This window comes from Bacillus rossius, chromosome 1 (genome assembly GCF_032445375.1).
Source record: "Bacillus rossius redtenbacheri isolate Brsri chromosome 1, Brsri_v3, whole genome shotgun sequence".
NCBI lineage: Eukaryota > Metazoa > Arthropoda > Insecta > Phasmatodea > Bacillidae > Bacillus > Bacillus rossius.
The window spans coordinates 242,866,159-242,893,275 of NC_086330.1; the positions used below are offsets into that span (position 1 = coordinate 242,866,159).

A 27,117-nucleotide genomic window follows, 5' to 3' on the forward strand; every position below is an offset into this window, starting at 1 on the left:
CATGATGGTAAAATTTTAATTTTTTTGGTATGTTGGTTTTTGAGTTATGAATTTTACAATTCCAAAAGAATTGTAAATTATGCAGCACTAGGAAATCTTTAAACTGTTATAGTTAGAGAACCGTTAAATTTAGAATACTGAAATTTGTGGCATTTTGTTTAGTTTTGTATGGCATTTCATAAAATATATAACACAACATGGTTACATAAAGCCATTATTTCGTCAAAAATTTCAAAAATTTTTTTTATAAAACTCAAAAATGGAATTTTCAATTGTTTTGAAAAAATATATATATTTTTCATACCTTTATTGACTACCTATATACCAAATTTCAATATGGTATTCCAATGGTATCTTAACAAAATTATTTTTTTGTTTATGTCAGGTTGCACATCAATAACTGAAGAAAACATTGAATGACAGGATGATAAATAATTTACGTGGAATTTTTACAATTTGTTTTGTATTAAATGGTCCCTTTTAATAATTGTTATATTCAACTTAAACTTGAAGTGGGAAATTTTTCATGCGGTGAGGGATTTTTTGATAGTCTGAAGAAGTCACTGCCTGTTCTGCCATATTGTGTTTTGGGAGAGACAAAAGGGTTTATGGAGGTTTACCAAGTGCTTACATAACTCATCTTTTATGAAGCTTTGAAGCTTTAGACTAAGATTTTTGTAGTGATTTTTTTAATGGTGATTGTTTTTTGGGTGAACAATATTGATATTTTTGTTGAGTGAACAATATTGAGAGGTTATGGGTATTTAATACTTGAGTATAGTTAATTGTGCTCATTCATCATAGTAAGAAATGATCATTGGAGTATACCATGGATAAAAAGTGGTCAAAATACTGTTGTAATCCTTTAAAAAAGAATGGACATTGGATTTCCAAAGACTTGAGAAATGTTACTTTATGGATGACTTCCTTAGGTTATGGTATTGAAGATGGTATGAAAATTTGTACTTCCTGCCGCTTACAGTTAGGTAAGGAAAAACATAGTGTCTTTAATGCAACTGAAAGCAATGAATTAGGCATTGTTGAAGATGACACTGAAAAACAACGTTGTAGTCAAGGTGAAACTGAATCATACATGGACGTTGAAACAGGTCTACATTATTTAAATGCATCTTTAACCTCTATTGGAGAGTCACCTGTTTCACAAAGTAAATGTAAAAGTCAAAAAAGATACTGCAAAGAAAAGAGTGAAAAAATAAAACGAAAGATTGATGAAACTTTTTTTAAAAATGTGGGAAAAGTTAAAGAATGTAATTGCGAAGGATCTCAAACAGAAATTATAGATCAGCTGAAAGAAAAATTTACAACTGCAAGTAAAAGTGAAAGATTACAAATTTTAACAATCTTACCCAAAAGTTGGTCTTGTGCCAAAATTGAAAGCGAGTTTGGTGTAAGCAATTACACTGCACGAAAAGCAAAACAACTATTAGAAGTGAAAGGGGTTTTGTCTACACCAGATCCAAAACCTGGGAAAGTCTTGTCACGAGAAACAGCAACACAAGTAAAGGAATTCTATTGCAGTGATGATGTTAGTAGGCAAATGCCTGGTTTGAAAGATTATGTCTCAATGGGAAAATATGCTAATGGAAAACCTATTCACGTTCAAAAAAGGTTAATATTATCAAACTTGAGAGAAGTGCATTGCCTATTTAAGTCCAAACTCCCCGAGTTAAAAATTGGTTTCTCCAAATTTGCAGAACTGAGACCCAAGAACTGTGTAATAGCTGGTGCTAGTGGCACACATTGTGTATGTGTTTGCACTGCGCACCAAAACGTAAAATTAATGATTGTGGGTGGAAACTTGCATAAAATTACACTACCTGGGTTGGAAAATTCACTGAAGACGTATCAAGAATATCTGTCACAAATAATGTGCAACCCACCAAGTCAACTGTGCTTCCTTGATGAATGTGATTACTGTCCAACAATTAATGATTTTAAAGAAGCATTAATGGGTTGTCTTGAGGAAGATATGATTGAGAACATTAGTTATAAAAAATGGGTAACTGTTGATCGTTGTTCTTTTGAAACGTTACGTAAACCAACCGAAGAATTTGTTGACGAATTTTGTATCCAGTTAGTACACCTGAAGAAACATGACTTCATTGCAAAACAGCAATCACAATTTTTTGCTGAGAAGAAATCTTCATTGAGAGAAAATGAAGCTGTGATAACATGCGACTTCGCAGAAAACTATTCGTTTGTTCTGCAAGATGAAGCTCAAGGGTTCCATTGGAATAACTCCATGGCTACTGTCCATCCATTTGTGGTGTACTACAAGAATACAGACACTGAAACAGAAAAACAAGTTCTTCTTCATAAAAGTTTTGTATTTATTTCAGATTGTTTAGCCCATAACACAGTCCTCTTTCATGTCTTTCAAAAAAAACTTATTGGCTTCTTGAAAAGTTTTCTGCCCAATTTAACAAAGTTGTACTATTTCTCTGATGGCTCAGCTGCACAATATAAAAACAGAAAGAACTTTTCAAATCTGTGTCACCATGGTGAAGATTTTGATGGACTCAAATCTGAATGGCATTATTACGCAACCTCTCATGGCAAAGGAGTGTGTGATGGAGTAGCAGGTACAGTTAAGAGACTTGCAGCCAAGGCCAGTCTTCAAAATCCAACAGACAACCACATATTGACACCATTTCAACTTTTTCAGTGGGGAATAAGAAACATACCCTCAGTGACTTTTTTCTATGTGGCAAATGAGGAGTATGTTGAAGAAGAAAAATTGCTGAAAATTAGATTTTAAGAATCAACAGCTGTAGTAGGAACTCAAAAATTCCATGCATATATTCCTCTTACAACAGATACACTTGAGGCAAAAATCTATTCATATTCTGACAAATCTGAAGTGCACAAAGTTCAAATTAGTCCTGTTGTTGAAGATGTACCATTTGAAGAGATAGTAGGTTTTGTTGCATGCACCTATGATAAACAATGGTGGATGGCATGTGTTCTTTCAAAAAATGAAGTTGAAGAAGAAGTTACTGTTTCTTTTCTTCATCCAAGTGGTCCTTCATTTTCATTTATGTACCCAAGGAGAGCAGACATTTTGACGGTACCGAAAAACTATATTATTTGTAAAATTAATCCAATAACAGCCAAAGGTAGAACTTACAGTGTACCTCAACAGGAGATGACTACAGCTTCACAAATTCTGTCCAAAAAGATAAATCTCTTATACTAATAATTCAAGAACAGTAACCAAAGTATTGTCTAAGTGATGATGATGATGATGATTATAACTGACTGAAGGCCATCGGTGAGGAACTCCAATCACTGAGCCAAGAAGTCTGACTTTAAGTGACAAGACAAATTTTGTGAGATGTAACCATATATTATTTAATTTTATTAGTAAAGTAAGTATTTATTTATAATTTAAGTGATTTTCTTTGTTACAAAAGTTTACATACATTGACACAGACAAAAATATTTTTTAGTAAGATAGCATTGGAATACCATGTTCAAATTTGGTATATAGGTAGTCAATAAAAGTATGAATAAAATAAATTTTTTTCAAAAAAATTTAAAATTCCGTTTTTGAGTTTCATAAAATTTTATTTTGAAACTTTTGAAGTAAAAAAAGATTTAATGTAACCATGTTGAGTTATATATTTTATGAAATGCCATACAAAACTAAACAAAATGCCACAAATTTCAGTATTCTAAGTTTAACAGTTCTCTAACTAGAACAGTTTAAAGATTTCCTTGTGCTGCAGGATTTACAATTTTTTTGGAATTTCATAAATTCATAACTCAAAAACAAACATTCCAAAAAAATTACAATTTCGCAATAGTCATCTACTTAGCTAATACTAACACTGTGCCTAAAATAAAGGAAATGCTAAGACGTAATTTTTTTTCCATTGGTTGAATTGACATGGATTGTCCCATTCTTTGATTTTCCTTTTTATTTTATCGGATTCCTGTATGAGTGGTGTGGAGTCTTCCCAGAGAATTTTGTGGCTATTTTCCCATGTATGTTCAGCAAGTCTGGATTTTAGGGTTTCACCCTTCTTGCAGTTGTTTTTGTGTTCTTTGATTCGGGTGGATAGAGCTCTGCCAGTTTCACCTATGTACATGTGGCCACATTCACAGTGATACACACAGTTGTGAGTTTGTAATTTTTCTGTGGCTGGTTTCACCTTGGTAACAATACTTTTAATAGTAGATTTAGAACGGAATGCTGTTTGAAGTCCATATTTGTTTCCCAGGTGTATTATTTTTTCTGAAAGCCCTTGAACATACGGAATAACTAGGGTTCCTGCAGGTTTCTCAGTTTCTGTGGATTTGAGTGTTTTGTTGGATTTCATATGCTGTTTGATGATTAATTCCCGCTGGCAGTTGTGTTTGGTAGACTTATTATCTCAAACGTATTATCTTCCCTGGCACTGCGCTCTGGAGCAGGTGGAAGGTGGGACAAGAGATAGTTAACTATGTGCTGCCATGTCTTATCTAACATGCAACACTGCATCTACCAGTCCACGCATGCCAGGCTGGCTTTTTTATTACCGCCAGTAGCACCAGTGCTTATTTTTATTGTGTGTAAATATTTCTTTACATTTTCAGTTATAAGAAATGTCTTATGTTTGGAGTGTTGCTAAGTATTATGGATTTTCCATAGTTGCTGCTGACTTAGACCCGATTACAAAGATTTGTATGCTTATTGTGGAAACAGAGAAATAATGTTGAGTCAGAAATATTATGTATATATCAGCATTTTGTACAATTAGACCCTTTCTCATATAGCCGGTTGTATGTTTGCTGCATATATGGCTTGGTAATTTTGGTAGATACTGTTTGATTGGATCCAGTTGAGCCCAAGGAAATTCAAGAATCCAAGCATGAAATGCTTGCATTTTGAAATGATAATTAGAAGGTAGACATTTTGTAAAGTACTTAACATAATAAGTTATTTGACTTATTTATTTTACTATTTAATAAATATATAAGCTGATTAATGAAAAAATGTGTTAGTTATTTTGTAGAGTATAATATTTGGTGTATACTTAAAGCATGTTGGTTTTATTGGATGCACATATGGATCACAGATGGGTGTGCCTAGAAGCTGGCAGCAGTGTGCTTCATTGCAATTCACAATAGACATTTGTTAATGGTCTATTTCAATATTACAGCACATTCCTTGTTCTCAAAATGTTATCCTGTTTGTTTAGAACATGGAAGATTTTTTTGGCACAAATTCCAAATGTGAGGCCTTTTGACTTGTATTTAATTAGGCATACAGATTGTTACCAAGCATACGTTAATAAATAAAACAATGATGATGGGTTCAGATCTATTTATACAGTTGGTTTGTTTTCATGTCATCACTGGTTACAAGGGTTAGATATTTTATTCCAATGGCTCACATAACCCTACTTTTTTTTATGGAATCGTTACCTAAATGATCTTTCTGAAGCATTTTCTCATAATTGTGAGACACAACCGTGATTCATTTTATGTTTACAACACATCTTTTTTATCACTAATAGACTAATACAAAAGTATAAATTGGATGTAGGTACATGCATTATGCCAGGAACTGATGTTAGTCAAATCCTTTAAACGTACAGACTGCATTTTATAAAATTTTGTGTAAACAAGTTAGTATTTCACAGAATGATTGAGATATGAAAAGCAAGACACCTGGGGGAAAAATCTTTCCTATAAGAATCTCCGGTACTCTGTAATAATTTGTAAATTCCAAAAAAGTTACAAAAGGTAGTCATTTCACAGGTGACATTATTCCTCGGTGATACTAAATTCACCAATACCTGATGTCATCAATTGTTAGGTTCACTAAATTCTAAATGAAGGTAACTATGCTAAAAAAAAAAACTTAAATTAATAACATAATTTAAATTATAATTATTTCATAAAATTGTATTCTTATATGTTTGACTAAAATAATTTTCATACCAATTCTCTGTTAAAAAAATTATTATTACACCAAAATAAGCAAACTAAGTTCCGAAACAAAAAAAAAAGTCGAGTAATACAAAAAACTGGCATTAAAAGTTATAGATTACCTTCCAAAAGAAAGACTCATAAAATCACTTTCCTGTTTGTATCATTCTCACTAAAATTATTTCATTGATTTTTGCAAATAAAAATACAATTCAGTATTAAAAACAAAATTAATAACTATTTTATAATATTAAAAAACTAATAACTATTTGGTTAGTGAGTGCAAAATGAAAATCAACATGTAAATTCCCAATTGAAGCAGGGTCAACATTGGCAAAAAACGGCTGACGCTCATGGGAGCCGGCTGCCCTACCCGAGGAACAGAAATGTCCTTCTGGCTGGCCTGGAAAATGCATGAGGTTAGTGAGGTGAGACGGAGTAAGGAGCAGTGACAAAATAAATTGGTGGGAAACAAAATTATCCCGAGAAAATCCACAGGCCACGGCAACGTCCACTACATTTCCCACCAGGAATTGAACCTCGTTTGCCTTGGTGGGAGGGGTCATTCTAAATCAAATCATCCAGAGAAAACAAAATTTTGCACCCCACCCTCTCCGATTTTTATGAAATTTTTTTTACAGCATCTATGAAAAAATATAACGCGTGTTTTTTATTTTGGCCAAATTCGCTTTAGTTATATTTTATAAGTTTTTTAGAAAATGGTGCATTTTAACCAATCTGTTATTTGAGGTGCAAGATGAAAAAGGCACTTTTCAGTAAAAATTTAATTGTGAAGTTATTATTTAATACTAAATAATGAATTTTACAATTCTTACTTGAAATTTCATCAGGGCTCCAAAAATCAGGTTAAAAATAACATTTGACTCATATTAAAACCATGGAGGTAATAGTAGTGGAACACTGGAAGCACCAAGCAGACGATGTTGAAAGACAAGGATAGAGCTAGTGGTGGCAAAAACGTGAATGTTTTAATTTTTTGTTGAATACACGTGATGGTGAAAGCTTGTGCAGCTTTTGGTTGCACTAAGATTCGGCAGTTGTGGTGAATTAACTTTCCACAGGTAAGAAACAGTTATTTTCTTTTTGTAAATGTATAATGTGCGTTCATACAGCGAGAGCTAAATGAGACTTTTGAATTTTCCTAACCTAATTTTAAGTGCTGGTGAATGACATAAATAGTATTGTAAATAGTAAATGTATATGTAAGATATTATATTCATGAACATGTAAATTTAATGTGCTTTGAACGGCCGTTACTTCAAATATGGCGAGTAAACGGAGCACACACGTACAATGCAAGGCAGATGCACCTAAACTTAATATTTTACATAAATTTTATTCTGTTGACTACAAGCTTGTCATTGTTTTGTCTACCAATTGATAATGTAGTAAAAGTTCCATAATCACGGATCCAAGTTAATATCTTGGTCCTGATGATCCTGTAATATTTAACTGCAATATCTCGGAAACCAGTAGAAATTTAGAAACGCTGTTTTCAGGGTAAGTAGAGGAACGTCATTAGTGTTTTAAAAATGTGTTATCAGAATTTTATTATTTTATTTACGGAAAAGCCGCGAGCCAAGAATTTTACCCTTTGTTTATTTTCACTTGTCGAGTGTTTATATATATAATCAAATAGGTAACTTATATTGTGAAATATAACTTTGCTGATGAGTCCGATACTACTTGTACCATATTTGTGTATAAGTGATGTCTCCTGGAAAACAAAGAATTGAATTCAGTGGCTTCATAAATTAAACATTTAGACTAGGTAAGTTGATTAGCAAAAAAATGTGCGCATAAACAATGTTAATTATGCATAAAATCATGTTGGCCTACCTAGGCACTTTCAACTGTTGATTTAAATTAAATTTTACGGAATATTAAAACAGCATGTTTTTTTATTCACAATGCACGAATCTTGAGAAGTATCTACATGTAAACAGCAACACACAGTGACTTACTCTACACTTTCGCAACCTTTGTACAATTTTCTCATTAACCGTTTTTAAAAAAAATGTTTTATTCGACTAGAGTTTGCAGCATAGCATTTCGTGGAAACCAAAAACTCTTTTGAATTGAACATTCGTTAATTGTAGGTAATCTAAAGTATAGTGTCAATTTCATAATACTTCGCATCAGTCGTCGCAGTACATCAATAATAATATTCACAGTAAAAAACAATATCAAGACAATGTTAAAAACCAAGTATTATAGTTGCTCCTTGTATTAAACATGTAGAATCGTAAATACTTGAATGTGGTATTGGCAGTTCGTACACTCATAGTCTGTAATTAAATTGTTCCTAATTCACTTATAATACCGTTTAAATGTGAAAACTATGCTAGACCTCCTGCGTGGTTCTTTATTACTAATAATATAAAAAGAATAGTTTCAGATTTAAAAATTTTGCACGCACATTTCCCAAAGCATCATACAAATTACATTGCTGTCTGCTATTATTTTGCCACTCGCGATATGGTGGTACATGTAAACAATCGTCGTGCTCATGCGCAGTCCAAAGATTTTATTTCGGGTACAGGCTTCATTGATTACCCTTGAAAAGTACACCTGCTTCCACTCCATAGACTATTACCTCTATGATTAAACCCTGTTTTCACTCTTTAAAGTTGGCGCTCTGTAATTTTTTTTATCTGTACAGCTTTTTCCGTAAATGTTCGTAACTTTTTTCTGGGTGATCCAATGAGGCTGAGAAATGTCTCATTTGAAAGAGGATGAAAAGTACTCTAATAAAATAAAACAAAATTCATGGGTATTTGATGTTATCATTTGATAAAAAAGGAAAAAATTATTATATTGCTAAAAATATGCAGGTTAGCTCTAAATCATTATCAAATAAATAGTTAGAAAATCATATTAATTTTATTTATTTATTATTATACATAACACATAGTTTGTGTACACTTTAAAATTAGTTAACCTTCTTTTACTTGAGATTTACATTTACAGTAAACTCTCGATTATCCATGTTAATTAGAACCCACCAATGTATGAGGGTTATTTTTTTTTTCAACCTCCGATCAGCTGTAATAAAAAAACGGGAATGAATTGGGAAATTATTTTAATGTCAAAAGAAACGTACATCTTTACTCTATTTTTCCACATAATCACCGTGCAGATTGAGGCATTTGTCGTACCGATGCACCAGCTTTCCAATACCCTCTGCATAAAATGATGCCTCCTGCCTATTCAGCCACGTTTTAACAGTGCCCTGCAGTGTGATTACAGTTTCATTTCTCAATGGAATGCCCATTAATCGATACCCTAATCGCTCGTACACGCATCGACACGCCTCGTAGTGTTTACCCCCTTCCACCAACCATGTGGAGCGGCCAACTCACACCTCAGTTGAAGCTTGGTTATGGGTATGTCAACTTGCCTGCAACGATAAATTGTACGGCGAAATGAGAGCTGCGTGGAGTCATCCGTTTCTTACAGGCAGAAGGGCACACTGCAGCAGAAATCCATCGCCGAATGAGTGTTGTGTACGGTGAAAACTTTATGAGCGATGGCGTTGTGCGAGAGTGGTGTCGGAAATTCCGCGAAGGCCGTATTGATGTTCATGATGAAGGCGGCCAAGGAGGTCGGTAGCAACAGATGAAACAGTTCAGAGAGTTGATGCAGTTGTTCGTGAGAGACATCGATTCACGATTTCAGAACTGTCTGAACAATTTCCGCTCATTTCAAGGTCAGCCCTATACGCCATTGTTACAGACAATCTCGGATACAGGAAAATCTGTGCCCGATGGGTACCCAAGATGTTGACTGACATCAACAAGGAGCGGTGAATGGCATCAGCCTTGTCGTTTTTGCTGCGTTATGCAGACGATGGTGAACACTTTTTGACTCAAATTGTGACAGGTGATGAAACATGGATTCATTTCGATAATGAAGAAACAAAACTTCAATCACAACAGTGGATGCACACCTATTCTCCAAACAAGCCGAAAAAGTTCAAACGGACATTCAGCACCAAGAAACAGATGGCTACAGAGTTCTGGGATCACCAAGGTGTGCTACTGGTTGATTTCATGGAACCAGGGACAACAATCAATGCTGCTGCATACTGCGCCACACTACGACGGCTAAGACAGTCGATACGCAACACGCGGAGAGGAATGCTGACATCTGGTGTTGTCTTGCTTCATGACAACGCCCGACCGCATAGTGCCGCCGTAACACAACAACTCCTTGCAAGATTTCGATGGGAAGTGTTTGATCACCCTCCTTACAGTCTGGATTTGGCACCGAGTGACTATCACCTTTTCCCCACGTTGAAAAAGTGGCTTGGAGGACGACGCTTCAACACCAATGATGAATTGCAGAGCACTGTTCAAACGTGGCTGAATAGACAGGAGGCATCATTTTATGCAGAGGGTATTGGAAAGCTGGTGCATCGGTACGACAAATGCCTCAATCTGCACGGTGATTATATGGAAAAATAGAGTAAAGATGTACGTTTCTTTTGACATTAAAATAATTTCCCAATTCATTCATTTTTTTAATTAAAAATGATCAGAGGTTGAAAAAAAAATAACCCTCGTAAAACCCCTGGATAATCCTTTTCATGCTAAGAGCCCTCGAATTTGGATTGCACCATATATTTGCCTTCAGTAGAATTCTGAGCACAAGAGAAGTCTTTGTATTTTTTCTCAGATATTGGAATGTAAACCTTACAGCACTGCCCCCCTCCCCTTCCCAGCACACATGTATTTCTCCATCTACTGGAGAGGCCCCCTTCTCCCTCCTTCCTTGTATTTAATTTTTTTTCCTTTGGTGGAAAGTTATTATTTCTTCTCAGTCCCTTGCCAGTTAGTCACATGACCATAGAAAAAAATGCTTGGTGGGAAGGAGGGGGGGGGGGGGGGTTTGCCAGGCAGACAGGGGCAGGCTGAAACAAACCAGGCAGCTGTGAAGCAGCTTTCAGTCCCCCCCCCCTCCCCCAGTTACATGAAAGCAAAACAACCAAAAGTAACAGTAGAATACATCACAGATGGCTGTGCTGCACAATACAAAAATTTCAAGAGTTTAATCAATCTTTGTTTTCATGAAGCAGATTTGAGTCTAAAAGCTTCCTGGACTTTTCATGCCACAAGCCATGGAAAATGTGCTTGCGATGGTATAGGTGGCTCAGTTAAACGATCTGTTACAAAAGCCAACCTCCAAAGACCATATAAAGACCAAATTTGCACACCAGAAGAAATGTTTAAGTTTTGTAGCAAATACTTTTCAAAAATAATATTTCAATTCATTAATATAGATAGTGTAGAAAATGTAGAACCAAAGTTGACTCAGCATTTTAGTGAACATAAAACTGTACCTGGCACAAGATCTTTCCATTTTTTCCAACCACTATCTAATACTGTAATAGCAGCAAAACGGATAAGCAGTGACAAAGATTTTTCATCGAGGTATAGTTTATCGCAAAAACTAGAACTTCCAAATTTCCAACCAAATACCTACATAGGCTGTGCGTATGAAGATAAGTGCTTCATTGGACTCATTTTGGAGCTTGATGATGACAATAAAGATGCTTATATCAATTTTATGCACCCTCACTAGTCATCAGACATTTTTTTGGCCAGAAAATCGAAATGTTGGAAGAGAGGATAAGTGCTTGGTCCCTTTTATAAACATAATTTGCTCCATAGATGTTCCACAATTAAGTGCTCAAGTTGGACGAATGATGTTCAGTCTTTCTAAAAAAAAGTGTTAAAAACATTAATGCTGCCTGGCCAAGGAAATATTAAGTTTCATATCAACAATAAAGGTAAGCCAAAAAATTAAATAACTTTATTAATACCTATAATTTTTAACACACTTTAACTACCTACTCGACACTTGAATGTTACCTAAAAATCCTAAGTAGTAACCTTTACAAAATTAAAACTGTATATGATTAGTTTCATTAGCCTATTAGTGTGTATAAGCTATTTGTTATGTGCAATAATAAAATTAATATAATTGTTCTAACAATTGATTTTATAACGATTTACAGCTAACATGCATCTTTTCAGCAATATAATATGTTTTTCCCTTTTTATCGAATGATATCATATACCCATGAATTTTGTTTTATATTATTATAGTACTTTTCATCCTCTTTCAAATGAGACATTTCTCAGCCTCATTGGATCAGCCAGAAAAAAGTTATGAACATTTACGGAAATCGCTGTACAGATAAAAAAATTACAGAGCGCCAACTTTAAAGAGTGAAAACAGGGTTAAATATGAGTCAAATGTTATTTTTAACCTGATTTTTGGAACCCTGATTAAATTTAAAGTAATAATTGTAAAACTCATTAGTTAGTATTAAATAATAACTTCACAATTAGATTTTTACTGAAAAGTGCCTTTTTCATCTTGCACCTCAAATAACAGATCAGTTAAAATGCACCATTTTCTAAAAAACTTATAAAATAAAAACTAAAACGAATTTGGCCAAAATAAAACACACACGTTGTTATATTTGTTCATAGGTGCTGTAAAAAAAATTTCAAGAAACTCTGAGGGGTGGGGTGTAGATCCCTGGATGATTTGAAATGGATTGACCCGGAGGTGAGTGTTCTGACCACTCAACCACCACATCTCCCATGATATACATTTCCGCAATATTCTAGCAGGTACTTTTACTTACAAAAGTTTATTTTTATAATTAGGTTCTCATACATTTACTGTTAATTTTAACATTAAGTTACTATAATGTTTATGTACAATGAATTTTTCCACTTCTCCAGGGTTGGCTACACTGAGTCTATGTGTTACTCACCAGCGAATTAATTCACTGTTAATACCAGACATTGTTATTACGAAATCTACAATTCAAAATTTATTTGAAAGGGTTACAACTTATGAAATTGCTCCTATTTAAGTTTAATATGTATATCCCTATACCACCATTTAGCTGGTGTGGATGTGAACTGAGCCCCTAATTAACAAATTTAGGATTCAGTTACATAATTTATATAAAAATTTAGAAAAAAAATTGAATTTATTTTTTCCAGAATAATGTTAGTGTTAAGAACTAGTATACTGTAGTAAGTGTTAGTTTTGTGAATTTAATTGAGTTATTGTTAATTTAATTAGAAGATTAGGCTATTATTTTATTAATAGCATTAATTGAAAAAACTTATTTAGTTTATTTGTAAAAGTTTTAGAGAGAGATGGTTGATCTCAAGAAGTTAAGGGTTGCCATAGAAGAAATTTTGAATGACATGAGGGCAATCAGAACCGGTATGAAGAACTTTGCGATAGAAGTGAAGAGTGAAAAGGAGAGTACGGACCACCATGAAGAAACAAAGAGAGAGACAAATAATAGCCTAGAGGTGACGAAGGTTGTTCAGAAAGAGATGAAGAGTAACCAGGAGGTCATTAGGAATGAAATTAATAGTGAAATATTGGACCACCAAGGAGAGGCTAGTATGGCCATGAAGAGTTAATACAAACAAGTAGAGGGAAAGAATGAAACGAAGAATGAAATGGAAAACTCACAAGTGGAGCTGAATGCCATGATACTTAATATTGATAAAGTGAAGATAAGCCAAGAGGAGAATAGCAGCAAAGAAGAGAAGAACAGCCAAGATAAGAACACCCAAGGGGAGAACAACAGCCAAGATAAGAACACCCAAGGGGAGAACAACAGCCAAGAGAAGAACACCCAAGGGAAGAACAGCCAGGAAAAGAAGATCAAAGAAGGTCTGAAGAAGAGCACTGAAGTGATGAAGATGGGTTATAAAGTATTGAAGATTGAACAAGAAGAAATGAAGACAGACCAAAGAGAGAGGCAAAATGCCATGAAGAGCTGAAGAATAGCCGAGAAGTGATGAACATGAATCAAGAAGAGATTCAGAAATGCAAAGAAGAGCTGGCTTTTGGCCCAGCCAGGCAACTGGTGTCATGCGCAGTGTCACGTGACGTTCAGTGACGTGCGTGCCTGGCCGGATTACAAGGGTAATTGCTATCCCCCTCCTCCCTCCGCTCCACACGCATCGTCCTGCCTTGGCGCCGTTATCTATCATTGAGCGGCCTTGGGAATTCCACGGGCTGCCGCGTGAGCAAGCGACGCCTAGCTTCTGGACTGTTCGGGCGTTGGGTCGGCCCGGGATGAAACGACTCGCGGCGGCTACCTCATCGATTCGAGAAGGGCACCACAGACTACTTAAGCAGCGACGCAGGCATCTTCAGCATTTTTTGGGGATGACAGAGTCTCGCGACGGTGAGGAACGGTGAGTGCCGCGAGTGCGATGAGAGTTGGCGACCGTTTCATGAGGTGTGCCGCATAAGTTTCGCGAGGAGTACGGCCCAGTGAGCAGTGCAGACTGTGGAACTTGACAGACGCTGAGTGACTTGAGGATAAACATTTTAAGTGTAAGTAATTGGTGATTAGACATTTTTAAGTATGATCACTTATTATTAATGTAAATATTAATAATCAATAAAACTTTGATAAAACCTAATTGGACTATCCCTTTCCCTTACAAACTCAGTTCTTTCCCCACATTATTCAATTGTAACATTATTTATCTTTTGATCAATATTTATCTTCTTTCCCAATCAAAAAATCTAATTTACTGGAGCAATATCAAAACAGGACAGTCTAGACGACTGTCATCATTCACTTAACATTTCAAACTGTCTCACAGGGTAACATGAATTATCAGCTTTTTCTCAGTCACCAATGACAGAAAAAAAAAATTTAAGAAAAGAAATTCTGCTTAATTTATGTCACAAATTATAATTTTGGGCTCTATATATACCTAAATAAATTCATTAAAAAACCTTACTTCAAACTTCTGTGAGGAATCTTAGACCCTCGTTTTAGTAATAAAACACATCCACTAAAATAATAATACAATTTTAAAATATATATAATTACTTACTTTACTTAAATTTCAACAAAATTTTTAAATCACATATATATTTGTATGCCAAAAAGTTAAACACAGTTTATTTGAATATTATCATAGAGATAGAATTCAAATTTGCAAAGGGTAATTTGGAAAATAATAAAACCATATTTATATCATAGTCTAATGAATAAAGGAAGAATATTCCTCATAGCCTATGATTTTTTTCCAGGGACCTTGAAAACACTTAGTATTAGTAGTAATCAATTTGAATTAACAAGGTTTTTACCAATGAGGTTTTACTCTACCTACTTAGCAACTAGAATTTTTCAATTTTCTGGTTTGTCAATTCATGCCAGGTTTAAATTTCATTTATAAATTCATATACTTTATGCACTGCTGCAGTCCCAAATTAATTATCAACTCTATCTTTACGCTTGTTGTAACATTTTGGCACATTTCTTCACAAGGCTCGTAGCATTGCACACTGTTGTTTACTGGTATAGTAGTTATACGTAGGTAGTAGGATGGCGGTAATGTTTTGTGATGAGCTGCAGGTGATGGACGTGTGTACATGGCAGGAACAAGCCACAGGACTAGAGTGAACATGGGCAATTGTGACAAATGATATAGGTAAAGGTGAAATACACCCCTGGGGGCGAGGGAAACGAATTATGCAATTCAGCAATATGATTAGTTGAGGAATTGAGAGTGTAGTGTGGATAGAAGTTATGGGTCACTGATAGCCTCAAATGGTTTTGTTTAGCTCGTTCACAGAGTTTGTGCTTTGAAGATATACATGGTAGATATATGCTTAGTGGTTACTGTTTTATTTTGTGGCAAATAAAGTTGAAGACAAAGATGAGCAGAAGGCCAATTTATACAGTATGTGGTACTGAGCTGTATAATGTGGTAGCATCGTTGGTGTCACGAAAAGCAACATATGCGAAATGATTATCTCAGATGTCTTAAGGCTTTTGGCAATTTATTTTGAGCCCAAACCAAGTGAAATTGTGGATACTAATAAATTTAATAAGCATGATCAACAGAAGAGTACGTGGTGGAACTGCGGTGGTTTTCCAACTATTGCAATTCCACACATCTGGAGAGAATGTTAAGGGATTGAATCGTATGTCGGGTGCAGAATCAAGTAGAGCAGCATACCATGTTTTCTATGTTTAAGCTGATTCATAACAAAGCTGTAGATTTGGCTACAGCAGGAAAAACAGCAAATCATAATGTGCAAGGAATGGTGAATGTCTTAGTGGGGGCAGTGTCTGGGTTAAAGGTACGCAAGCATGCACCAGAGAGGAATGCACCAGAACAGAAGCAGCAGACTGGTGATTGGAAGTAAGCAAGTGATAAAGCAGCCACAATCCTGCTAGCAATGCAATGACTGGCATTATCTACAAGGTTGCAGACATCAAGATGAGGTTCTAAACGAAAATCACTTAGAGCAATCATGCATCAAGAGGAAGAATCAGCAGGGGTGGACCCAAAATGTCCAAAGATGGGCAGGGTAGTGCTAATTAGAGCACGGCAGACGATCACGACTCTTCTAATGCAGCAGTATACAGCTTTACAACATGTGTACAGGATCATCAAAACGTTGACCACCAATCAAAAGGGAAATATGGTTGGACACAGTGAGGGTCACACATTTATGACCAGAAGAACCAGTGCTGCAAGGTGCTCAATTAGTGCTCCACACATGGTCACAGGAAAAACTGGAAGTGCTGGGGTCATTAGATATAAATGTGAGAACAGGAACAGCAGCAGCCAGATTAAGGTTCTTGGTCCGAGTCTGGGTTGTACTTGAATGGAGCCCTTAATAATTCCTTAGGAATAATGATTGAAAGTGTATACAACTTGTAGATGGAAAAAACAGCAGAAGTGATAAGTGAACATTCAAGGGTATTTGATGATGTGGAATGGAGTCACTAATTGGGGCCGCTGGTGAGGGTAGAAGTACTAGAAGTCAAACTAATATTTCGGAAAAGCTGTTTTTTAGTGTGTGCTTTGGCAGAGAAAAGTTGAACTAGAGTTGAACCGATGGCTTATTCAGAGAGGGCAACACCATTAGTAACAGTTCACTAGGCTGACGGAAGAGTGAATATGTTTGTGAGTACTACAAGTGTAATGTCAATGCAGTATGTGTAAACAATATTTACATCCTACCCAACATAACCAAGGCATTTTCAAACTTATCAGGTGTGAAAGTGTTTACAAAGCTGGGCTAAGCAGAAGTCTACTTGCAGGTGGCTATAAATGAGGTTATAGCAAAATTCTTAACAGTAAATAATATGAAAGAATTATGTAAGGTAAAACGGTTGCCTTTTGGTGTCTGTAATGCACCAACCATTTTCCAGCATTTGATGTTAACCTTGCTGTTAGGAATTTTTGTGGTTGTAGTTCTGCTGGACGATACCTTAACTATGGGACTAAATTAAGAACAGCACTGGCTACGAGTGAAACATGTGCTTCAAAGAATCGAGGCGGCAGGGCCTCAGTTTAAGCGGCCCAAGTATGTTTTTGCGACATCAGTAACAATTTTAAGCTACAGAGAAGACAGCACTGGTATACATCAAACTGATAAGGTGCAGGCAATCCAATTGGCCCCAGAACCTACCACTAATAAAGAATTATGTACAGTCTTTCTTCGGCATGCTGAACATCTATAAGAGATTCTTGTCTGATTAAAATGAGCATACTGGAACCTTTCGATTGCTGGACCACAGGAAGGTGTGAGAATGGACAGAAATATTTGACAAGGCTTTCAGGGCAGTTAAAGATCTCAGAGGCTGTGCTCATGCATTACTATTAAAAGAAACCTATTGTATTAACATGCGATTTTTCAAAATATGTATTTGGTGCCGTGTTGACCCATGTCACAGAGAATGGAAGTGAAGCACCAATTGCTTTTGGATTAAAGGCCCTACAGAAACACGGGGAAAAAAATTTGGGGTAACAAAGTTTCGGCAGTATGTGACAGCACGGCCATTCACCGTAGTCACAAATCATGAGCTACTTGTTCAGCTTTTGGATCCCAATAAGCAGACTACTGATATATTATCACTGGGGTGGTTATGTTGGGCCTTGCAATTGTCTATGTACGATTATCACATCATTCATAAATAAGGTACATGGATAGGACATGCTGGTGCCTGAGTTGACTTCTTATACCACATTCAGAGATTAACATCACAGTGGCAAGAGACGTAATGCTGGAAGCTTTACCAAATTCTCCTATTGAGACTACCACATTAGCTATATTGACAGATAAAGATCCAGTTCTCACTAAGGTGAAGAAAAATGTGCTATTTGATTGGCCTGAAAGCAAAATTCTTGTTGAGCGTAGTAGCCAAAATTTAAGTCTTGAAATGACTGCCCTTAAAGGTTGTTATTGTGGGAACGTTGGGTAGCAGGTACAGTACAGTGGTGTAGGACGGTCTCATGAAGATGCTGCATGGAGATCATGATAATACTGTACAGTCAAATCAGTGGCAAGGAGCTACATGTGGTAGCCTGGGATGAATCACAACGTCAGCAGTAAGTGGGACAGTGTAGTGAATGCCAAAGGGTTGGAGATAATCCACCTAAGTTAACAGAAGCCTTGGCCTCACAGAGAAAATCCTTGGATCAGATTGCCAGTAGATTTATTCGGACCCCACGATGTTTTTGATACTCGTGGATGCACACACCAAATGGCCCGAGGTGAAGTTAGTACCATCAGTATCAACTGCTGAAATGATTACAGAGTTAAGAGGAATATTCTGGAGGTATAGTATTGGAAAACGATAAAACTTTTATCGTGAGAAATTAAGTTGTTTGCAAAAAAAGAACGGCATGACTTATTCAAGCAGTGCCATTCCATCCATCAATAAACGGGCAAGTTGAACACATGGTGCAGATAGTAAAAGGGTAGTTAAATAAACTGTGTAACTAGCAGACAAGTGTGAGCTAGGACACATTTTGCTCTTCGTAAATCAGCAAGTTCAGGAACACTAACCACTCCAACTGAAAGGTAAATGGGAAGGCCACTGAGAATGGCGTTCAATTAGATTCATCCTCAGACATGCGCAATGGGGACCCAGTCATTATAAGAGACTCCCAAAGGATCAGAGTTGCAACAGCTCTACATTAACAATCCACTGCTGTTCTGCAGCTACAGCGGGAATGAAAAGTGTCGGTCAGGAGTAAAAAGGGTATTGTGTGAGAGACTGGTGTTTGAAGTGGCTGATGATAACGTAAAATCATACAGGTGACATTTGAACCAACTATCACATAGAAAAGGGACGTCCATTCCAAAAACAAGGTCAATAGAGAACTTGTATGGAGCGACAGATCCTCAGAGATACCAACGTGACTGGGTGGAGATTGATGTAGAGCACAGAAGGTTTGTGTGGCCAGTGCAAGATCTTCCAACAGAGAGTCAACAAATAGACATATGGTCAGCAGGGGTCAAGAATGACGAGCAGCATGAAACAGACAAGGAAGAGTCGAGTCCACGATCAAATCCATCTTGGGGTTTCACACAACCGGACACAGCAGTAGAAGTTCAGTGTAGGAACGGAACACCTAACTGGCATGTGATACAATGACATGTTTATAGAGTAGTAACTTAAGAGGGAAGAGTGTTAAGTAATGATATAGTAGAGTGTATTATATGTTGATAGTAGGATGGCGGGCATGTTTTGTGATGAGCTGTATGTGATGGACGTGTGTAAATGGCAGGAACAAGCCACAGGATTAGAGTGAACATGGGCAGTTGTGAGAAATTCTAAGAGTGAAAGTGAAATACATTTAGAAATCATAAATTTGTTAATTCTCACTTACGAACTATCCGCTTTTGACTTCCATCAGAAACCAACCTGGCCAACCGAACAGCCATGGCCCTACAACAATGATCAGTTTTGAGGCTGAAATCATCTATGGGTGTCACTGCTGGGACATCTTTCTGCCTTGAAAATGCCGATTGAATATTAAGAGTTCATATGTGCTGTTCATCATACCAAAACTTGATGTATCACTTATTTTATTTAGGTTTATCAGCTCATAAACGACTTATTAAGGCACTGAAATCAGGCCAGTAGACAAAACCAAACTGGTGAACGCACCTGGAAGGAAAGTGTAACCTGCAAGTCATCCAGGTTGAGCGTGGTTGCTGTGTTCTGCCATGCGGGGCCGACGCCCCCTGGCAAGTAGAACCTATAGCCCGGCGGCATCAGCAGCTCCCAGTTGGGACTTGAGGCAAAGGCATTCTTGTATTCTACAATCAAACCACCAAACATACCACTCTTATGGACCAGGCAATGTCCATTAAGTTGTCAGTAAATTTATGCTTTGCTTAAGTTTTATTTTGTATGAAAAAAATGTACCATTAAAATATATAATGTATACTAGCTATATCTGACAGTGGTTTTATTTGTTTCTAGTTGTCTTACAGAACTAGCAGCTTAGGTTTCGCGAGGGAGGGGAAAGTTGGTGAGACTGCACTGTGCAAGAGTTATCACTGGAACTCTGAGCACAACAGATGTGGAGGTGATGGAGAAAATTGTAGTTATTTTCATTAGGGTATTTTCAGCTCCTTGTAAGGCCCTAACTCACGTGACAAAGTAGTTTGAGTTAGTGATAAAAGGTTTGAGTTTTTTTTTTAAAGATCTTTGTACGGTTGGTAACCATCCTGTATTATATAGGATATGAAGAAACATAGAACTGAAAGAATTGTCCTGCATAATTATAGAATAAGAAATTATTCATTTTGTATCATATAATTTTCCAAAAATTTGCCCAACCAACATCACTTATTCATCACTTCCGTCATTCCCTGCGTGTTCGCTGTGTCTGTGAAACTCAAGACTATGATATAGAGTGACCGCAATACAATTACTTGGTAGTTGAGCTTGTTTTTTTTTTTTTGCACAAAGGTAATAACTGCATGCTGAACACGTTTATTCCAATTCTGAAAATCTCACTATTTGGAAAGGAATGTAACCTGTCAGTCTTATTAAAAGAAATTATAAATGTTTCTATGTAATTATGAAGCCCCTTAGAGATATTTTGAATACCATCTGTATAAAAATTACTTGCTTGTTGGGAAGGACTATATTCTATTAGATACATTTAAAGAACTACTTAAATACAGTTAAACCCTGCAAAGAAGATTTTCAAGGTATTGGATACTACAAAATTCTTAACAAGGCAAATTTCTTAAAAGGGAAATATATAGTTTAAATTAATTAGCTACATTGTTACTACTCATCACCTCCGGCTAGCTCAAATTAGGTGATGAGTGGAAAATACAGGTTGCAGGTCACGAAGAAAGAAGAAATTAATAAACAATGTTCTATGTATTACCTGGTTTTAATTATTCATTTAAAAATCACAAAATATTTAGCACAACAGAACAAATAAAAATTAAATGTACTTAAAAACTATATAATACACTGAGCCATCGCCCGGCCACGGCCTGCTCGGCCCGCCGCCCGAACAACGGCTCGGTCCGGTGCTCGGACAATGACTAACTTTACAGCCTTCCTTTCCTTAGTGCGGGCAGTGTCCTGGGCTCGCTGATATAATTTTCAGCCAATCACGGCGCATAGCAACAAAAGCTACCACGAAATGCTTACTTCTGTTCCCACGACGCAGCGATTTTGTATCTTTCTCGCACTCCCATGACCGTGACTCACACACCTAGCGTGTGACACAAAGCCTCAGTCATGGACAAACGAAGGAGAATCACGTCAGCACGCCTTCCCACACAAAGACCCCAGCAAAAAAATTACTTGAAAAATAAATTTATGAATTTTGAAAATAAAAACAATAAACCCAGAGAATTACGTTTACAAGCATTTCCCATGAAGCAGCAAGAAAATACATTGTGTCCAAGATGTTGATTTTAAAACCACTCATTTTGGTACTGTGGAGTCAGCTAGTACCTAAAATGAAATTATCTAATTTATTTAGTAATTTCCTCAATTCTAGCCGAACTCTCCCAGTATCAAGAATTGTGTTACGATACTTGAGTGTAAAAATCAAGGTACTGTGTTTTGAAGGTACGTTAAATAATAACATTGTAACTTTAGACCTTGGAATAAAGTGTAATCAAAATCCAAATGTACTGTCTATATTCATGTGTAGTGCGTGTTGTGACGGTGACAATACACTTTGACATATACAAAACAACACTTAACATGAATACATATTACCTTAAACTAACTTATTCTAAGCTACAGATGGAATCTGATATGACTATCAACTTCAAGCATCAAGCAATTCTATTAACACTTGAGTGAGTGTTTTCATTATCAAATGTTAAATATTTAAGTGTAAGTTTCGTACAATTAAAGTCACACATTAAAATGATAGGTAAAATTAGTGAGATTTCAATTATTAACTAAAAATCAGTCCTGTAAAGCATGGACCACTGGGTACATACATTCAAAGAGTACTTGTCAGCAAAAGATTATAACACATTATTACATTACCAAATTCCATCTGTACTGAATTATACTATCATGATCGGGATCGCGATTCCAGAATTTGATTCTGAATCTAAAGATGAACAAGTTAAAGATGTTTTCTTAACAGAGAATATTCGTTAGAATACTAAAGAGTCTAGATCAGTCAAACAATGATCGTTTCGCTTAAACTGAAATTAGTTCAGGAACTTCTATACGGCGAGTTTTCGGTCGATGGGGTAAGGGACCAAACCTTGATGCAGGATACCCACAAGAAGTGTAGGCTCTCGGTGACTCCTTGGTTCAACACGTCAAGGACTGCGGTAGTTGTGTTGCTCCTCCGTCCTCAGGAATACGCGCCGTAACACCTCCGTCCTTCCGAATATAGGCTGCGACAGGACTGGACTGCGCGACGTTCATCCTTCCCAGGCTCGAACTGTGACCTCTCATTTCGACAGGATTCTTCTTTCTTCGTATTACAAAAGGTATTCAATGTTCGTAGTAGTCATAGCATAGTAAATGCATTAGGCGGTCTCTTGATTACTGATTTACGACGATTTCTCTTCTTAGAAAGAATTATTTAAAATCTTGACCTCTGAGTATAATCTTCCGTAGCTTCCTCAGCTAATATTTGCAGTAGAGATTATTTCCAATCCTCGAATAAATGTATTAAATTATAAATCAATTCCAAATGTGTTGCATTTTAGCTGCTGTCTCGATCAAGTCTTCATTCGTTCTAAAATTATATTTTTCTGTCACTAATAAACGATTTTCTTTAGTTTGTTTTTAAAACAAAAGATAATAAAATTACTAACATTTATGACGTGTTCATCTTTAAATTAATTGTTAATTCAAAATACTAATGCTATGCTAACTTTGACAATATTTAAAAATTAAAATAAACATAGAGTAATACATAGACAAACGATAATGAAAGAAATTTACAGTCTGGGTTGTTCATAGAGTCCAAATAAACATAAGATGAAATATAAATAAACTAAATAAATATCAAAGGAAATTAAATATTTACTTTCTATAAAGTGTAGGTAAATATTGCCTTTATATTACGTTCAATTCTTGTTATGTTGTAACACAAGACGCTTACGAAAATGCTGTTTCAGAATTTTATAATTCCCTGAGCCATGGGTTGGAGCCTGAATGTTGAATCTGGCAGGAAAAATTCAATCTAAATGTTTTTAAGTGTAATCAGTCAGACTATTTACATTTTTTTGTTTTATTATCTTTATAATTGTTTTAAACTAATTTACATTATTTTGTGATGAATCATAATTAATTTAATAATTTTTGTATGTTAGGAGGACAACCATATAAAACAACATCTTTCCATACCTATTTAGTTTCAGGATCTTCTGAATTATTATTCCTTGGAGTGTTATTCATTTTGCCATAGCTTTACACACACATTGATATTTTATTATTATTCATTTCATCTCCCAACTGCCTTGCCATTGAGGAACGACTGTAAAATCTTACAGCTCTTTAGTTGTTGTGAGCAACCAAATCAACAGAATAGTTCTGGATTGAAGGAATTAAGAGAGAAGCCTTCGGGACTGCTGAGGAAAGACGTTGCTCGGACTAGGGCTGGCAAAATCCTTGGTTGCCCACTTGAGTAGCAGAAGATGCTCGTCACTCACAATTGAATTAGATATAGGTCTATCTTCTTAAATGTCTCGAGTTAGCATTTTCTGATTTTGTATGTCAGAAGATAGGGAGTTACAACGCATTGGCAAAACACATCCGCGTCTGTCACTTTCAGCCATATTGTGCTTCAAGATGACATTTGCAGCTCTTCACTACGAACATTTCTGATGTTTGGTAAGATCCAATTTGACTATAAACTTTTCTGGACCTAGAGGGACGCCGATCTTCGTTCCAGTTCCTGATGGTATCGACATCGCCGTAGTTGCATTTTCAGAAAAACCATATAATTTCCAGTGTACTGAGTAACACCAGGAGGTCTGTCAGATACAATAAGATTGCTCCTGACTCCACACAGCTAGTTACGGCAATTTTATTGTGTACCATCTTGCCCTATCATATTTCAAAGTTACAACAATTCAGTTTTACAAAAAAATGAGATTAAAATCTCATTTTGTTTTGTTCAGGTGTCTTAAGGTCTAATTGAAATACCTAAGTGAAATTATATTTACATTATTCAATCTAGAATTATACAGACATTGCCAGTAATTGAATAAACTTAGCATTTGTTGATCAATTATCTTATTGAATATTAATTGGACTATATAAAACTGACATTAACTTTAAGCAGGGACACATCACACATTTAATCTCACACTCTCACAACTTCAGTGGTGTGCTAGCTGGGAAAACAGTTTGGTAATTATACCAGCAGCATCTTGACCTGACGCCGAGGGAGGCAAGACATATTCACACTACTACTACAGTTTGGTCGCCCAACGCAGGGTCACATATACAAAACTATTACCACACGTAGGTCGCCCAACGCTGGGCTCAACACAATTTTCACAGTTTGGCACCAATACGTGACGGCTCGACAAGGGTCACAGCACACTAGAGTACCTGGAAGTATAATTTTGTGTAGTTTGTAATTGTCTTGTATGTCAGAAGCACGACAAGATGGCCGACGAAGGTAAGTACGTACTTCTTGTAACACAAGAAAGCAAGCTCCGACAAGGAAGAAGCTAGCGGCAATAGCCAAGGAGAAATTATAGGCCTTGTTGAGAGCAATAACACAGCATATACACTAGCACAAGTCATTGAGGTAGGTCAGGGAATTAGACTTGCTCACAAACCCCTGTGCATTGAGGAAATGAACACGTCCGTTTCAGTATCACAGCCAGTTAGAGAAAACACAAATAGCATTTCCATGGAGGATTTGATGCGCACATTAAATGCAGTCACTGCACAAATTAATATAACGTTAGCATCTTAGCGCACGAAGGTAACAGAGGAAATGTCCCTTCAGCAAAACGTACCAGCTAAATTGTTATCTGAGGAAATGTCCTGTCAGCGAAACGCGCAGGCTAAATTTTTATTGTAAGAATTATCCCGTCAACAACTAGAAATACTAGACAAAGTAGAATCTAAGATCACCGTCGCACAGTTACAACACATAACTAACATGGAAGCTACGTGCGTAGAAACTGCAAAACGCACAGCAGAAACACAAATAAATCAGTACGTTCAAATTCCTGACACATACTCCGCAAACTTAAACACCGCACTGCAACAGCACGTAACGAACATAGCAGATGATTTTCAAACTGTTAGTAGGAAAATAAAACATTTAGAAAACTGTGTACAGTGTATGTCATTATCTGGAGCGGCAACACAAATACTTAGCTCATCCACAGCGGAAACAATGACAGCAGAACAGCTAAGCTGGCACTGAGATTATTTTTCGGGTATTTAAGTCTACTTATTTAAATCGGCCATTTATTTAAATTGGCTGTTCAATCAGCAATTACGCTGTAAATTAAATTTTATATACAAGTCTATCAAATATTGAGCTGTTTACTCATTCTTTTCTTTAAGAGTCAGTGTCACTATGTTATCACAGTTATCCTACTTCCTTTTCCTTTCGCATTTGTTCTAGGTTTTCTTTGTAGAGCTTCTCTGGTTGTACAGGTACCTTTTTGTTTAAACAAAGTTCACTATTTAGTATCTGTTTGACCTCCCAAGTAATTAAATAACATTTGACAAAAATCCATGTTTAGAGATCATAATGTTAACTGCTATTTTACCGCATCAATCATTTTCAAAATAAATAAACACATTTTATGGGAATAATTCCTATTAGAAAAAATTATTTTAAAATCATTTAAAATTTTTGCAATGCTGTTTTATAAAATTCTCTTAACTTTTTAATTTTTTGTGAACATTAATTTTTAAAGCGTGATGTACTGTTGCGTTCACAAAACTTGAGCACTGTAGCTTGTACATTTATCTACACAAGATTTCAACATTTCATACTTTTCTTTTGTACTCTCCCCAAAGTTCATATTCACTTTTGCCCTCATAAATATTGTTACGGATAATTAAAATGAAATAATAATCATCAAGGTAAAACTATTTGGTTCGTAAATGGATAGCCCAATTAAAGATTATTACTATACAGTTTTATTGATTGCCAATATTTACATCACTAACAAATAATCTTCTAAAAATGCCTAATAATCAATCACACTTAAAAATGTTTATTCCCCAGTCACTCAGTTTTTACATACCGCACACTCCGCTGGGCCACACCTCTGGCGTAACTCTCGCCGCAGCACTCCTCGTGGATCTCCGTCGCCGCACTCCGCCGCCACCGCCGCCGTCGCACTTCCCTTCACCGAGGTCCACTCGACGCTTTTCTGGGAACTTCGCTCGGGACTCTCACCGCACCCGGGACACAATCACACAGACTATCGCACCGGAACTCCGCCGCACCCACAACACTATCGCCCAGACTATCGCACCGGAACTGAACTCTTCACCCTGGAACCCTCGTCCAGGGACTTTGCCGTCCGCCGAACCCGCAGCACTATCGCCCCGGAAACTCCACCGCAGGATAACTCCTCTTGAGGCCGGCGTCCCAGGCTTATATAGGCCCAGGCGCCACTTCTAGAAGTGACGAGCGCAGCTCGGGCCAGTCACGTCATCCAGCGGCGACCTGACACCAGATTTATCAAGAAGGCGTCGGGAGCTGGTGCGACCGCAGGCGGAATTCCCACAGCTGCCAGGTGTCAGGTTAGCGACGCCGAGACAGAGCGTCACACAGTGAGTGGAGGGGCGGAGGAGGGGAAGCTGCGACCCTTGTAATATACCAGGCGCACGTCATGTCACGT

General features: G+C 36.5%; 1 protein-coding gene across 1 annotated transcript in view; it reads right to left on the reverse strand.

Annotated features, from left to right (window-relative positions):
* The window catches only part of LOC134527427 (cobalamin trafficking protein CblD-like), a 289,969-nt gene that overhangs the window by 55,456 nt on the left and 207,396 nt on the right, over window positions 1-27,117 (reverse strand). The window contains exon 3 of the mRNA XM_063360102.1: window positions 19,943-20,094. Within this exon, the coding sequence (XP_063216172.1) occupies window positions 19,943-20,094 (152 nt within the window). The remainder of the gene's footprint in view (window positions 1-19,942; window positions 20,095-27,117) is intronic.